This window comes from Phalacrocorax carbo, chromosome 25 (genome assembly GCF_963921805.1).
Source record: "Phalacrocorax carbo chromosome 25, bPhaCar2.1, whole genome shotgun sequence".
NCBI lineage: Eukaryota > Metazoa > Chordata > Aves > Suliformes > Phalacrocoracidae > Phalacrocorax > Phalacrocorax carbo.
Genome location: NC_087537.1, coordinates 980,537 through 994,839, shown reverse-complemented (window position 1 = coordinate 994,839; position 14,303 = coordinate 980,537). Strand labels below are relative to the sequence as shown.

Below are 14,303 nucleotides of genomic sequence, written 5' to 3'. Positions count from 1 at the left end.
GGGAGGGAGGAGACACCATGAGGCGCCCGGCTGCAGGAGAGACCTCAGCCCCAGCTCCCTGGGCCAGACAGGCAGCCCCTGCCCATGCTGAGCTCTCAGCACGTCTCTGCAGGAAACAGCCCCTGGCCCCGACCCACACTCCACCCCACAGCCCCGGTCCCTCGGCTCAGCCGCTCCAAGCGGGAGCACGCAGGGATGCCCCAGTTGTGACGACCTCCGCAGGGAGGTCCTCAGCCCCATCACGCCGACCCAGAGACCTGCCCTGGCTTTTGCAACAGCTGGGCTGTTCCCTACGTCAGTGCTTTCCTCTGCTGCCCCGGGATGACATTTGCAGCCAAACCCTCTGCTAAACCAGGCAGGGAGGCTTGTGTCTCTGCAAATAAAATGCTTCGGCTTGGTTGACCTGAGCCGTGCCAGCTCCAAGCACCCAACCATCGCAGCCCTCCCGTTCAGAAATCATGCAACAGGTGGAAGAATCACAAACACTGCAGTTGGGGGTGTTGCTGCCAGACGACTCGGAAGTTATTCCCGTGCTTTCCTTCCCATGAATAAAGACACAAAACACCTCCCACCCCTGCAGTGTGCCCTCCCCAAGGGGAGCAGGTTAGATATGATCATGGGAACAGAGCCTTTACGAAAAGCAGCCCCTGTGTCCCTTATTGCAAGAGATGGCTAACATGGCAAGCAATGTTTTGGAGAGGAAACCGGGTGGGTTAATTTGCAGGGAGACAGATACCTTGAGAATACTCACTGCGAGGGCAGCGTTCTTCTGCAGCTTGTTATAGGGGCTGTACTTGGGCTTGGGCGGCTTCCCTGCCAGCCTGTCTTTGTGCCTCCGGCTGCTCATGTGCTGGGAGAGGAAAACAGCGGGATCACCCGGAGCCAGGACAGCGAGAGCAGACCCACGGCACCGCACAGCTCAGGTCCACGGGGGACCATCAGGTACCCACCCCTCGAGCCGCCAGTGCCCGTGCAGAGGGGTCTGCACGCCTGCACCTGGTGCCCCCGTGTTCCCAGGGGATCCAGGCCTGGCATTGTCACCTGTTTGAGCTGGGTCTCCGAGTTCACGTAGATCTCGCACACTTGGCAGTGAAACGCCTTGTTCTGGATGTTGATGCTGCCCTTGTTGCCGATTCGCTTGGACTTGTGCCCTGCCCGGGAGAGGAGCTTGCCTCGGCCTCGCCGCAGCTGGGTGCTGTGACCTTCCAGCATCGACTTGTGCTTGGCGCCTGGGTGGCAGAGGGGACACTCAGCAACCACTGGCTTTGCAGACAAACTCGGCGCCGTGCTCAGTGCCGCGGCAGCAGGCAGGATGCCCTCCAAGCAACCCGCCGACAGCGCTGTGTGTCCCCCGCTCCTGCGGGACCCTGGTCCTCCCACCAACCTGCGCCTGCAGCACTTGCAGGCAGAAGGGACAGGGAGGCTGCCTGGGAGTCCGGGCTCTTGCTGGGGATGTGGCAGCCCGTTCCCAAACCCTGCCAAGCTCTTGTGGCCAGCTGCACTTCGCAGGCAGACCAGAAATGCTCAGCTTCCCAGAGTCCCCCCCTCTCTCCTTGTGCCAGACCTTCGGAGAAACTGCTATTTTAAGCATGTGCTGGAGCCTGTCGCCTGTCCCCGGGCGTTAGCGCAGCCTGCAGAGCTGGGCACGCGTCGCCCGCTGTGCTGCAGCATCTGAGCTGCGCCCAAGGTCAGAGATGATCCGGCCACAGAGCCTGGAATAGCTCAGTGGGGTTACAGGAGGCGGGGAAGGAGGAACCCGAAATCCCCGCACACCTGGGGACAGGGCGCTCTGTCCTGCCCCTGCCAGTGCTGGGACGGCGGGGTGGGGGTGGGCAAGTAATTTAAGCCACCGCTAATTCATTCTATTTTTTAAGGCGTTAAGCAAAGAGCCTGAGTCCATATGACGGCCACGGAGGAACGCAAGCCTGCAACCGTTTTGTTTGTTTGTTCTTTTTCCCCAAATCAGCTCCTAAATTTGTAACCGGAGCTGACAAAAGCAAAAGGACACGTCTGCAGCTAAGCCGCAGCGGTGTCCTGAGCCGACCCCCGCGCACGGCTGCTGCTGCCGCCCCAGCGGGCAGCTGGGCTGGGGGAACTGCTTCCCAGTTCTTGCTGTACTCGGGGAGAAAAGTCCCTTCCCTTTAAAACCAGGGTGCCTGTGCTTTTTTAGCATCCTCCAGAGAAAGGGGTGAGCAGGCAGCTGGTGCTGCAGAGCCCACAGACCCAGCTGGGGCCCCCAACACTGCAGCTGCCGCCCCAGGGGGGTCTGGCCGCCCCCTCCTCCCCTCCAGCCACCCCCAGGCTGCAGGGGCCCCCTCGCCAGCCCCAGCCGCCCGCCTGCCCCGAGGGGGCTGCTCTGCGCAGCCCATGAGCCATCGCTTGCTGCTGGGCTCCGAAGCTCGTTAGATTCCCAAGGTGCTTCTCAAAACGACCACAAGCCCAAACCACCAAGCTGCTTTTGGAAGGATTATCCTGGGTCTGAAAGAGGCGCTGGCACTCAGGTTGCTATCAGCTCAAAGCCAAACTGCAGTGGAATATAAAGGAGCCTCCAATCCCTTGATGAAATGTATCTGAAAGTGTCTTTAAATACAAGACATGAACAATAAAAGAGTGTTTGACCTTGCTAAAATTCACCTCATAAGCTGCAGCACAGGTAAAACACCATGACTTATCTTTGCAAGCCACCTTAATCAACCCTTTTTAATTAAAGCAACATTCCTTAACGCTCGCCGTTTCCCTGCGAGGCTGTTTGGTGATGGGGCACGGCGGGGCTTTGCATGGAGCCCAGGACAGAGCTGCGAGGGGCCCGTCCCCCCACCGGCGATGCCCTTACCGGTGTTGTGAGCTTCCAGCTGGGACAGGGAGTTGACGGTCACTTTGCAGGTGGGGCAGTACAGGTGCGGTTTGCTCTTCTTCCCCTCCTTCTCACTGTCGGGGGCCGAGCTGACGCTGCTGCCCGAATCGGCCGCCTGCGCCTCGGCCGCCTGCGTGGCCGAGGAGGCCATGCTGGTGGCGTCCGAGGTGCCCTCTGACAGCTCCGAGGCCAGCGGGGAGCCCAGCGGGGCGACGCTGCCCGACAGCTCCGCGGGCGACTCCTCGGCGCCGGGCGTCAGCCCCAGGCTGCTGCACTCACCCTCCGGCTCCTGCAGGCCGTTGGCTTGAGCTGGCGGGAGGGAAAGGAAGGGGAAAAGAAGAAAGAAATGGGCAGAAAGGGAAAGCTTTCTGTGCGTGAATGGGTGTTGTGGATTGCAGAGAGCTTCCCCATCCTCCCTGAGACCATCTCGGGCACCATCTGCCCATGTTCATGCCTGCCGAGGATGGCTCTTCCCCTGGTCTCTCCCATTCCTGATTTATCCGTGGCTCGTGGCAGCCAGGCTCACAGCACAGAAGCCCAGGTGAGCTCCCGCACTGCCTCTGCTCGGGGGAACCTGGCTCCTACCAGCCCCGTCCCTGCGCAGGGGCAGAGCCCTGGGGATGTGTGAGCCTTCATCAGGGCACGGCAGGGAACGCTTCCTCTCCTGCAGCCATGCAAAACATCTCCCAGAGACACCAAACCTTGGGGGAAACACCCGCGGCTACCCCGAGCAGCTGCAGGGACACGCAGGGGCCGGGTTCCCCCCAGGGACATGAGCTGCCCAGGCTCCTGGGCTTGATTTCCACCCCTTCCCCATGACGCTGCCTCAGCCAGGCACGCTGGGGATGCCAGCAGAGCACAAAAGCTCATTTATTAATGCTCACGGTGGCGTTTATGCCGCACTAATTGCGGCCCGACCAGCAGCTGACCATGGCGGGACGCTCAGACACGAGGCTGCTGTGGGTCGGGATTTAATCGGGCTCTTCAGGATGCTGCAGCCATGGCAGGGCTGTGACCACGAACGCCGCTGCACTCCCGGGAACCGGCCAGGTCGCTCACACCCGTGTCGCGGGCTGCCGGCGCGGGACCCTCCCGCACGCCCCTGCCCGCCTACCTGTGCTGCCGGGCTCCTCGCTGCCCTCGGGGCTGGGGGCGAAGTCGGCTGTGCCGTCACGGCCGGCGGCCGCCGCCGCAGCCCCCGCTGCCTTCTGCTTGTTCTTCATGGCCTCGATGGCCTTCAGCCTCCGCGCGTGCTTGTGGCCCTTGTAGTGGGCTTCCGCCTGGTTCTGGGGAGGGGGAGATGGGGACAGCTGCGTCGGTGCTGCGCCCGGACAGACGGCCGGACGCAGGGAGGACGGGTGAAGGGGTCAGCCCTGGGCATTTCCAGTGCAGCCACCTGCCCCGGGGACATTCATCCCCAGGGCCGCCTCGGAGGGGGTGGATTTGCCTGGGTGCAGTGCAAAGCTGCTTTCCTCCTCCCGCCAGCTTGCTCGGCACACAAATGTATTCAGGCCGAGGTATCGCTTCGCTAAGGCATCACTGCATTGCACGGCCGAGATAAGGACCCTGCTCTGATGAAATGCATCGAGCCACTTTTAAAAGAAGCTTTCAGGCAACATCTATGACTTCAGAAGCGTACAAGGAATTGCTAGCTGTAAAAATAAAATTAAAAAGTACGCTGGTGGGGAGGACACATCTCCCATTGTAACCTAACGGGTGTCTAACATGCAATTTACATTCACGGGCTCCTTTCTCCCAGCAAACGCTGAATAATGAAGTGCAGGTTGGTGGGTTCACGCCTGCACTGAACTGATAAAAACATACACAAAAGAAAATCACCCGAACATTTGTGTACTCCACAGCCAGGGACAATGCCACATTGTCCCCCAAAACAACTAGAGTTTAGCAATTTACGGAAACTAAACTGAATAGGAATTAAAACGCTGGACCACTGAGCAGCACAGATTAATTTGCACAGCGTTTTCAGAGCCCGGCTGAGGCTTCCCGCACTCGGTAGGAAGAAGCATCCCTTCCCTCCCCCCCCGGCTTTCCAAGGGCTGGGAGCGGTGTCCGGCGCTGTGCAACGACGGCCGGGTACGTGGGAAAGTGAAAAAGGGCCACCCGAGCGCGGGCCCTCATTAGCAAACACAATAAACTTCCCCAGATACCGGGGCCGGGACAGGGCTGGGCTGCAGCCTAACTAGGTCACCCGGCACCGCTGCCGCTCTGCGCAGAAACACAAGTGGCGTGCGAGGGTCTGCGCGGGACGTGCTCCCCTGCCGGCGGGACCGCGGCGGGACCGCGGGCAGGGACGGGGGCGAGCGGCACAGGGTGCCTGCGAGGGCAGCGGGAGCGCGTGGTGGGACCAACTCCCCCGGCTCCGCTCTTCCAGCCGGGATGCGGCTTGGGATGGGAAAGCGGTACTTGTCCCCGAGCCGCTTGGTTGCAGAGCGGAATAATTAAGGCCAGAAACGCTGACTTTTGCTGGCAGGGCAGCACCCAGCCCCGGGCTCTGCTGAGACAGCTCAGCCAGGCTGGGACGGCACCTCCACGGGAGGCAGAGCCAGGGTGCAGCGTCTGGGCGGGCGCAGCCACCCCGGGGGAGGCGAAAGCAGCTCCCGGCAGCCCACGCTGCCAGACAGCGAGTGTGCCAGCAGCTCCGGCAGAGGAGACTCCGCTCGGGGCTGTCCTCCCGCGGGTACGGGGGCTCAAGCGCTGCCTCGCTCCCCCAGGAAGGGACAGTCGAGGCCAGGGGATGCTCCCAGGCTGGCAGCTCTACGGGTAACGTGTGTGCCCAGGCTGGGCTGAGCACGGGAGGCTTCTGCCTCCGCCTCTGCCCTGCAGCAGCGGCACAGAGGAGCGACGGACTTGCGCCGGCATGAGCAGGGCCAGCGAAGGGCTCCGAGCCGCTGCCTGTGCAGAGAAGGCTCTCGCACTCCACTCCCAGCCCTGCTGCCTGCAAATCCCTGTCCCTCTCCCGCCGTCTTCGAGTGAAAATTCCCTTTCAAACCTTTTTATCAGTTTTCCCCGCAAAAGATCAGCTGTGTGCAATTCATTACTGTGGGGATCAATGAACGTTTCCTTCCTGCCCTCTATAAGGTGGTTGATTTACTTAGAATGAAAGGCTGGGGGGATAAAAATATCCCACTTGCCACACCAGAGCTCTGGGAAGCCAAGGCAGGGAAAATTATTTTCAGCTCCCACAGACCAGATATGAATTGCATGAGCTGATAAAGCGCCTTAAGCGCAAACACTGAGACCAAGGCAGCAGGGAACAGACCCGAACAAAACAAGGAGCAGAAAGAGTCAGCGTGGCAAAGAGAGGACACGGCAGCCCCAGGAGCGCCCACGGGCAGGGAGATGTTGGTGGAAATATCAGCCAGGGCAGCCGCAGAGGGAGGGCAGAGCCCTGAGGAGCTGGTACCCCCATCGTGGGATGCTCCTGCTCGGCCGCAGGCGCTGGCAGCGGCCCCGCTCGCCCACCCAGCCCCGCGCTCGCCGGCCCCGCTTACCGCAGAGTTGAAGCGCAGGTGGCAGATGTTGCAGGAGATGAACTGCTTCTTCTTGAGCGGGGTGGGCACACCGAAGGTGTGGCTGATCACCGCCTTCTGCACCGGGTCCATCTGGAAGGGGAGGGAAGGCAGAGGGCGGCTGGGTGCCACGCCGCGACGGCTGCCCCAGCGCGGCACCGCGACCCGCCGCGCTCGTCACGCTCGCCGAGGAGCCGCTGCAAGCGCTGGCAGAGCTCGTGCCGGGTGTCTGGAAGGAGCAAGCGGCTGGGGCAGCGGGGGAGCCCCGTCTGCCACAGAGACACCCCCCCACGGGGCAACGCGTGCTGCGTTGATGCCTGTTCTTGTCCTTTTTAAACCATCCCTGAAAAAACCCAAACCTGCAGGGTCCGAACACCTGCTGTGGTCTGGCAGAGGGGACAAGGCTGCTGCGGGGGGCACAGACTGCAGACCCACCATGCTCCCCTGCAGGTCTCCCCGTCCCCCCTCTCCCCACCACAGACAGGGGTGTCATGGGTGGCAAATTATCGGTTTCTGTCTGAGCTCCCCGTTGCTGCCCTCGACCTCCCAACCCCAGGGCAGCTTTTCGAGACACTTAGCAGGAGCAGAAACCACCAAAACAGGGAGCAGAGGTGATCAAAACAAGCAACCAGCCGTTAACCCTCCACGTGCTCTTCATCAGAGCGCTGAAACGTCCCTGCGCAAAGCCAAAGGCACGAGCGGAGCCTGCTGCTCGCCCACGGGACAGCACAGCCGGGGCGGGAGGGACGACGGTACCACAGCCACGGGCGCAGCTTGCCCGAGGCACGGTGCCCGCGCAAAGCCGCTCCGGGCTGCCCCGCAGCCCCGCTCCCGCTCAGGTGTGCCCTTTGCCTGCTCTAATGGAATTACAAGCCCTGGTATCTCACCGGGCGCATGCACGGAGACGGAACAGCTCCAGTTATCTGCAACGCGCCGTGTCTTTCCACGAGCCCGTTCGTGGCGGGGCAGCGCGCGGGGTCTGCAGGCGAGGCAGATGTGTGCAGGCTGATGACAGCCCCTGGCGCTTCTGTCTCTCCCCGGGGCTCGGCGTCATTCCTCAGCCCAGGCAGCAAACTTGTTCGAAGAGCCATAATTGTTTTAAACAAAATGCATTTATTAAGGGGGAGGAAATAAGAATAACCTCTTTGTTTGAGCGTGGCTATAATCTATAATGCTAGTATTGTTCCCCTACCCTGTGGCACAGGAAGATTATCTTATCTGAGTCCTGCTGTCAGTAGAGCCTTGGGTTTTCAGGCGATCGTATTTCTCTGCAAAGCTATTTCGTTGCTGAGACAGGTGCATCAGTCTTCAAGGCACATGCCTGGACAACAGAGCCATTATCAAGACCCCAAATTCCTTTCCAGGAGTGAGCAGAATGGTAAAAGCAGGTGATTAATGAAGTGCCTGTTTGCTACGAAATTTTACTCACTTATCTGGCATATAAATGAAGAGGCATTTGGGGTTTGGCAGAGACCCGGAGGAAGCTACAGATGGCAAAGATGCTGCTCCACCCCTGACGACAAACATTGCAACGTGCTACAGGCAGCATCCCTGCGCTGCCAGTCGGTGGGCAGAAGCGGGGCCAGCACTTGATTTCCAGAGAAATACCCACCTTTTTCCATGCACAGAAAAGAAAAATGGCTCTAACCTTCGCAGCCGACGGGACCTGGCTGGTGGCTCCCACCGAGCTCTGCTGGCTCCGGCGGGATCACCCACCCACGAGCACCGTGGCAGGAGCAGGGCAGGGGGGCAGCGGAGACACGCCCGCACAAGGATGCAAAAGCAGCCGGGGACCATCCTAGCACGAACCTGAAGCTGCCGGCAAAGCCAGTGGCGCCGGGGCTGAGGACTAACTCCGGGGCAGCGGCACTGAGCAGCCCCAGCAAAGGGCCCCCCCGTCCTCCTGGGGCACAAGGCGATGGCACCGACCTGGGTTTTTACCCCTCCGTGCTTTTGTTGAGCCGCCATTGCTCGGCCCCATGGCACGGCGAGGATTTGTGTCCATGAGAGCGCCCACACTGCCTCCTGCACTGCCCCAGGCAGGCACAGGAGCTGCAAGCTCCCCGAGGCCGGGCTGGCCGGTGCGTCTGAAGCCTGGCTCCTCACCCCAGCCCTGTGCATCCCGGCCAAGGCTGGCGCAGCTGGGGACCATCACCGCTCCCTCTGTCCCAAAGCAAACACAAGCACTGCATCCTGAAAAGCCTTCGGGCGCCCAGCCCCGGGGGAGCGCGGCCGGGGGCACGCGTGCCGCCTGCACGGTGCCGGCAGGGGCCGAGCGACTCCCTGCCACAGCCGCTCTTTGCTCCGTCGAGCGCGGGAGGCTTGCGGCACGCACCGCGCTTTGCTGAGCACCTCCGGCGCACGGCGCTGAGCGGCTCCGACACTCAGATGCCACCTGAGAGCCCCCGTGCTTCTCTCCGAACGAAGACACAAGCGTTCCGTCAACCTCTCCCTAACATGTGCACTCATTACTGTTTCGGACGGGAAAAGGAATCACGATGGACCCCCGCAGTGTCCCCCGGGGCCGGCGAGGCTCTGTGCCGCAGCGGTACGTACCGGCGCCCGCAGCCGGGTGGGTTGAGGCTCTTCCTGGAGGCTTCCAGCAGAACTGACCCGACGGCAGAGGTAGGCTTTGGGCACCCCACACTCAGAGAATAAAGATGTTGGCTTTATAGTCAATTCTTATTGACTCGCATGACTTTATTTATCCCTGGATGTTCCTACCGATATAAATAGAGATCCCTGCGCTGAGCGCTCTGCCGGCCACCGAGGTCAGAAACGGGAATTCACAGGGACACAGCGTCAGTTCGGATTGCATCTCCTGCCATGGTTTAGCGAGGCGCTGCTGGGTCCTGGGGAGCTGCAACATCCCAAGAGCTGGAAAGGGCCTTTCGGGCACGAAACGCGCCTTCTGTGTTGCGTTAGGATTCTTTTTTCCCCCCTGTTGTTGTGGCTTTAAATGGCAGGAGACCTCGGCTTGGAAAGGTTTCGCTCACTCCAGAGTAAAACATCTGCTGGGTTCATGAGAGCCTTGTGACCTGCTCAAAGTGCAAAGCGTTCTGCTGAGCAGTTGCAAACAGCCCCTGCTCTGCAGGGCAGTGCCGAATCCTGCACAGCATCACCAGCAACGCCGGGTAGGCAAAGGCAAACCCTCTGATTTATTTTTAAAGCAATTCAGATACGGCAGCTCTCTCAAAAAGTAAAATGCCCTGACTGATGCTCCCTCCCACGTTACCCCTGAGGCTCCGCTGCCCGGTGGAGTCTCTGACCTGGCATCACGGTCACCCGGGCAGAGAAGTGAGGAGCTGCCCGCCCGGCTGCGGGGCGCAGCGATGCTCCAGCCCTGCACCCTGCGAGGACAGGGACTCCGCTCTGGTCCCCTGCAAAGCCGCCTGCCCGCGCCTGACACGGAGCCCTCGCGCCCCCAGCCTCAGCCGCCTCTCCAGCACAAACGCGACCCGAAGGGGCAGCTCCCACCCCGGGGCCGTCAGGCCTGGCTTCACCCAGCCAGCATCATATCCTGGGCTCGGGTCTGGGCTCAGAGCAATTAATTCAAGGTGCCTGTAGAGCCGGGACAGCCTCCCCCAGCATCTCCGTCCCCGGGGCAGACGAGTCCCCACCGAGCACAGAAGCAGCGCGACGGGTCTGTGCGGCTCCACCAAGTGCAAGAGATTCATTTTCCAAATTATTATTATTATTTTTTTAAAGCAACACAACTCTGGAGAACACGTGCCGCGGCAGGGGCACGCGGGAGCCAAGCAGAACAAACAACAGGGTCTGGTTCAAGTTAGCTACTGACTCCAGTGTCTAAAAAAAGGAGCCCAGACAAAGAGCAGCAACCTTAATGGCATCAAAAAAATCCTCCTCTCCTGTGTTTCTGCTTGTTAGCACAGGGGAGAGACAGGCTAAAGCTGAGGTTTCAAAAGAGTTTAAAGGAGTTCAACGTCTGAATCCCATTCAACAGCAACAGGAATCCTGTACTTAATGCCTACGGCCGTCTTTGAAGATCTCAGCGATAATTTGCACCTTCCGAGCATGTTTAATCTCAAAGCCACTTACAAAAGGCCGGCGAGCCAGCAGGGAGGGAGCTCAGCACAGTCCCGCTTCCAGGCACACGAGGGGAAAAACCCGAGCGTTTACCAGACCCAGCAATGTCCACCCCGCCTCTGTGGGGGGAGTGGGGGGGACCAGCCCCGGGTCCCGCTCCCCGCCACCGCTGCCCCTCGGCCGAGCAAAACCTTCTCCTCCGCGATGCCAGGAGCTGGGTCCCAGGGGAATCCCAGGCGGCTGAAACACCAGGGCAGGGACCGAGAGCAAGGCAAGAGACAGGCTCCCAGAGCAGATCCCATCCCTGCCCCGTCAGCACGAGACACGGGGCGGTGCCCGGGTGGACGGAGACCCCAGCCAGGCTGGGATCAGCCTGGGGAGAGCGGCACGGAGGAGGGAAAACACCATTTCACACCCAAGATGCCGTCGTACGTCTTTGGCCGTATCCATGTCAATTTAGATGTATAACAAAACATCTCTAGAGAGACATGTTTAAGTGCGTAACACAAGCGCTTGGTTTGGTGGTTCAAGGTTGGAGACCTTGAGCCCAACCAGGCGGTGGGAGAAGTCCCACAGCGACTGGGCTTGCCCAGCACCAGCCACGTTCCTTGTCTACCTATAGGCCTTCTTTCTCTTTCTTTCCTTTTCTTTATTTATTTTTCAACTAATGAACTGCTTTCCAGAGCTACTTTATTACTATTGATTCCAGGAGCAAAATCCAATTGATCTTGGTTAAAATGAACCATCTTTTTAGTTCTGGTGTATCAGGGTGATGGCTGGTCAGGAACCACTCCGAGCTAAGGGCAGAGCAGGCACATGGCACTAGCGACCAGCAGCCAAAGACCCCAGTAATTAACCCATAAGTTACCAGGCAGGATTCGAGGAGTGGTGCCGGGTAGAAGAGGGACTGCTGCGGGGGAGCAGGGGTCTGGCAGCCGATCCCACCCGCCCCCGGGGACTCACCGTGTTGAAGTTGGGGAAGAGGTTGAGCGGTGACGTCCCGTTGAGCCTGAAGGTCAGAAAGTGCTTGATGTCCAAGGGGGGATGAAGGGGACGGCCGGGGATAGGCAACGACGCTAAGAGGGGACTGGTGTGTCCGGAGGGACCTGGGCAGGCAGAGGGGAGAGAGCAGCGTTAGCGTCGGTGGCCCCTGCTGGCAGCGGGGGACGTGGCCGCGGGGACATCTGCCGTGGGCTCCGGACCCTCCTCAGCGAAAGGTCCCAGCCCAGGGTGGCCCCGGGCACCGCTCTGCCTTTTGGGCTCAAAACCAGCATCCCGGTTCAAAGCCAAACGCGCGCCAGCGTTCGCTCTGAACCCTCCGAAAGGCATCAAAACCTCCCCCGAGGAAACAGCCCCTTCCCTGGGCTGTCCCTGGGAGCCCACGCAGCCCCGGGCTCTCGCACACCGGCACCTCGGGGGCTCCCCCTTACCGCGGCCGGTGCTTTTTTTGGCTGCTGGCAGCAGCCGCAGGAGCGCCCTGGCCCCGAGCACCCCTGTGAGCACCGAGTGGGGGGTCAGAGGGCTGAGCAGCCCCCGCCGCAGCACCACCCCGGCTTTGCACAGGTGTGGAATTTTGGGTGCCCCCGGGACCATCCAAACCCCTCCATGGGTATTTTGGGTGAAAACCCCCAGGGATGGGCTCCCCGCACCTGACCTGCCAGCTCCTGCCCTACAGCCACCCGCTCCCCGGCCAGGCACTGCTGCCTGCCTCACATCGTCCCCCGCAAACTAGCCGTGAGCTCCGGCATGCGATTTAAAAATAGCCTGGAGTTATTAATAATTTTCTGTTTAAAAAGAAAACACCGCTGGGAAGGAGAGAAGGCTGAACAGAGGGGACTTGACTCCAGCCTGCTCCCCGTCCCAGCGCTTTGCCCCACTCAGCAGCCCAAGGGCAGTGGTTTTCCGCTCGGACTCATCCATCCCCACTCTGGGAAAGCATCCTCTGACCCACGGAGGGCCCAGGCTGGGCTCCTGCACCCGTGCACAGCTCTGAGAGCGAGGAGGAGGGAAAAGTTAAAGTAAACAAGAGTGTGAATAAAATGCAATGATTAAGAAAAGGTTTAAAAACACTGTGAGCCAGAAAAGCCCATTCTCATCTCGCATGGCTTCACACCTTCTCCCTCGGTCCCTCCACCTGGAGCAAGGACACGGGCAACCTTCCTTTCTTCTTTTTTTTTTTTTTTTTTTTGATTTCTGAGTTCCTTTTCACCTCAAAGCGGTCGCGGAGCCAGGCTGCCCCGGTGCAGCATTACCCCAGCCCACCGCCCGCCCCGGTGCCGAGAACCGTCGCAGCCCCTCATGGGAGGACAAAAGCGGCCAGTGCCCAGCGGGGCCGGGTGCTCCCGCAGCAAACGCTGACCCGGAGCCGCAATCACCGGAGCTGGTTTGCGACAGTGCCGAGGCACCGGCCCCGCTCCGGCCCCCCCCGCGCCCCGACACCGGCTGTGTGCGACGAGGACCCCGGTCCGACAGCGGCTTGGCGCCGCTCTCCCGCAGCGCTTTGCTTTTTGCTCTACACCCGACCCTCCGCCGGCAGAAACCAGGCTGGTGCAGGAGCTGAGGTACAGATCTGAAATTCAAAGTTTGAAAGATTTTCCTGAATTTGAGCAGCCAGCGCTCGCCGCACGGGCCCCGCGGGCAACGACGACCTCTTTCTGGGAGAGCGCACACGGGCGGCTCTTCAGCGGCACCGGAGCCATCCCTGAGTCAGGCCTGACTCCGGGGAAAAATTACATCTTGCTTCATCAGGCGTGCATTGATCGAGTTAATTCCAGAGTCGCCCAGAAGGGAAATCTGTGAAACTGCTTAAAAATAAATAAATAAAATTATAGCAACGGCAATGAGGGAGGGAGCAAAAACAAGCAGAAATGGGTGAACGATGCATAATTAACCTTCTGAGGCATGAAACAGTATTTCTGCACCAAATCATCTGAGACGGCAGGGCCGGCGCCTGGGGAGCCGCCCCCGGGGGGCCCCCCCCAGCCTGCACACGCAGCCACGACCCTGCGTGACAGCAGCAGCGGCAACGAAGCCTTTTGGGGGCTGGATCGCAAGGGCTTCCACTTGCCTTTGTCAGTATGGTTTTCACTGATTGCACTGACCTTAAAAAAAAATATATATATATATCACATTTACCACTGGGAGGAACAAGAGAACGGGTGAACACTTCTGCCCCCACCAACAGCAACCGAATAAAGGGAGTTTGCAGCACAGCCAACGCCACCGCGCCGGCGAAACCTGGCTGCCGCTGCACGGCCCCGCAGCCAAGGGGGGGTTGCTCCCCGGGGAGGAGCCCCTGTGCCGGGCAGGCGCGTGGCCCAGGGGTGCTGGGCGGGGGGGCACAGGCCCCCGGGGACGGCGGCCGCCGCCTGCAGCCTCTGCTGCCCGCCGACCCTGCAAGGTCGCAATACGCCGCGCCGCTTTGGCACGTCCTTGAGCCCTAATCTGTGGATTAAACATATTTCTGGGCTGGGTCTGCAGCCCAGGGGTGGAACAGGCACGGACAGGAGAAAGCCCAGAAATCCCAGCTGGGACCGATCCCCGCAGAGGGAGCAGAACCTTTCCCTCCCGGTTCTGCCACTGAAGTAGACAAGACCTCCGTGAGCAGGAAAAGGGCTGAAAGCCTCCGACAGCATCATCCTCGTTCAGGCACCCTGTGAGGAGCGGCCGCACGCCTGCAGCTGGCAAAGGGAGGAAATCCAGCGCTCGCTGCGGAAGGGACGAGCTGCAGCCGGCGCAGGACGGCGGCCGCGCGGCACGGGGACAAAGGCACCGCCAGCTTCAGTTTCCCTGACCCTCAGATGCAAAAGCACAAGCACCACGTGCAGCGAGAGGGCAGGCGAGCGGCACGGCCGCAGCCCTGGCACCAGCGG

General features: G+C 60.6%; 1 protein-coding gene across 3 annotated transcripts in view; it reads right to left on the bottom strand.

Moving 5' to 3' along the window:
* Positions 1-14,303, bottom strand: part of ZNF385C (zinc finger protein 385C) — an 81,051-nt gene that overhangs the window by 3,044 nt on the left and 63,704 nt on the right. For 2 of the 3 annotated variants that reach the window (XM_064473067.1, XM_064473069.1), the window contains 6 exons: positions 11,395-11,537; positions 6,367-6,477; positions 3,969-4,140; positions 2,834-3,163; positions 1,042-1,229; positions 737-850 (listed from right to left, as the gene is read on the bottom strand). In XM_064473067.1, coding sequence (XP_064329137.1) covers positions 737-850; positions 1,042-1,229; positions 2,834-3,163; positions 3,969-4,140; positions 6,367-6,477; positions 11,395-11,537 — 1,058 coding nt within the window. The remainder of the gene's footprint in view (positions 1-736; positions 851-1,041; positions 1,230-2,833; positions 3,164-3,968; positions 4,141-6,366; positions 6,478-11,394; positions 11,538-14,303) is intronic. The other variant, XM_064473068.1, reaches the window with a different exon arrangement.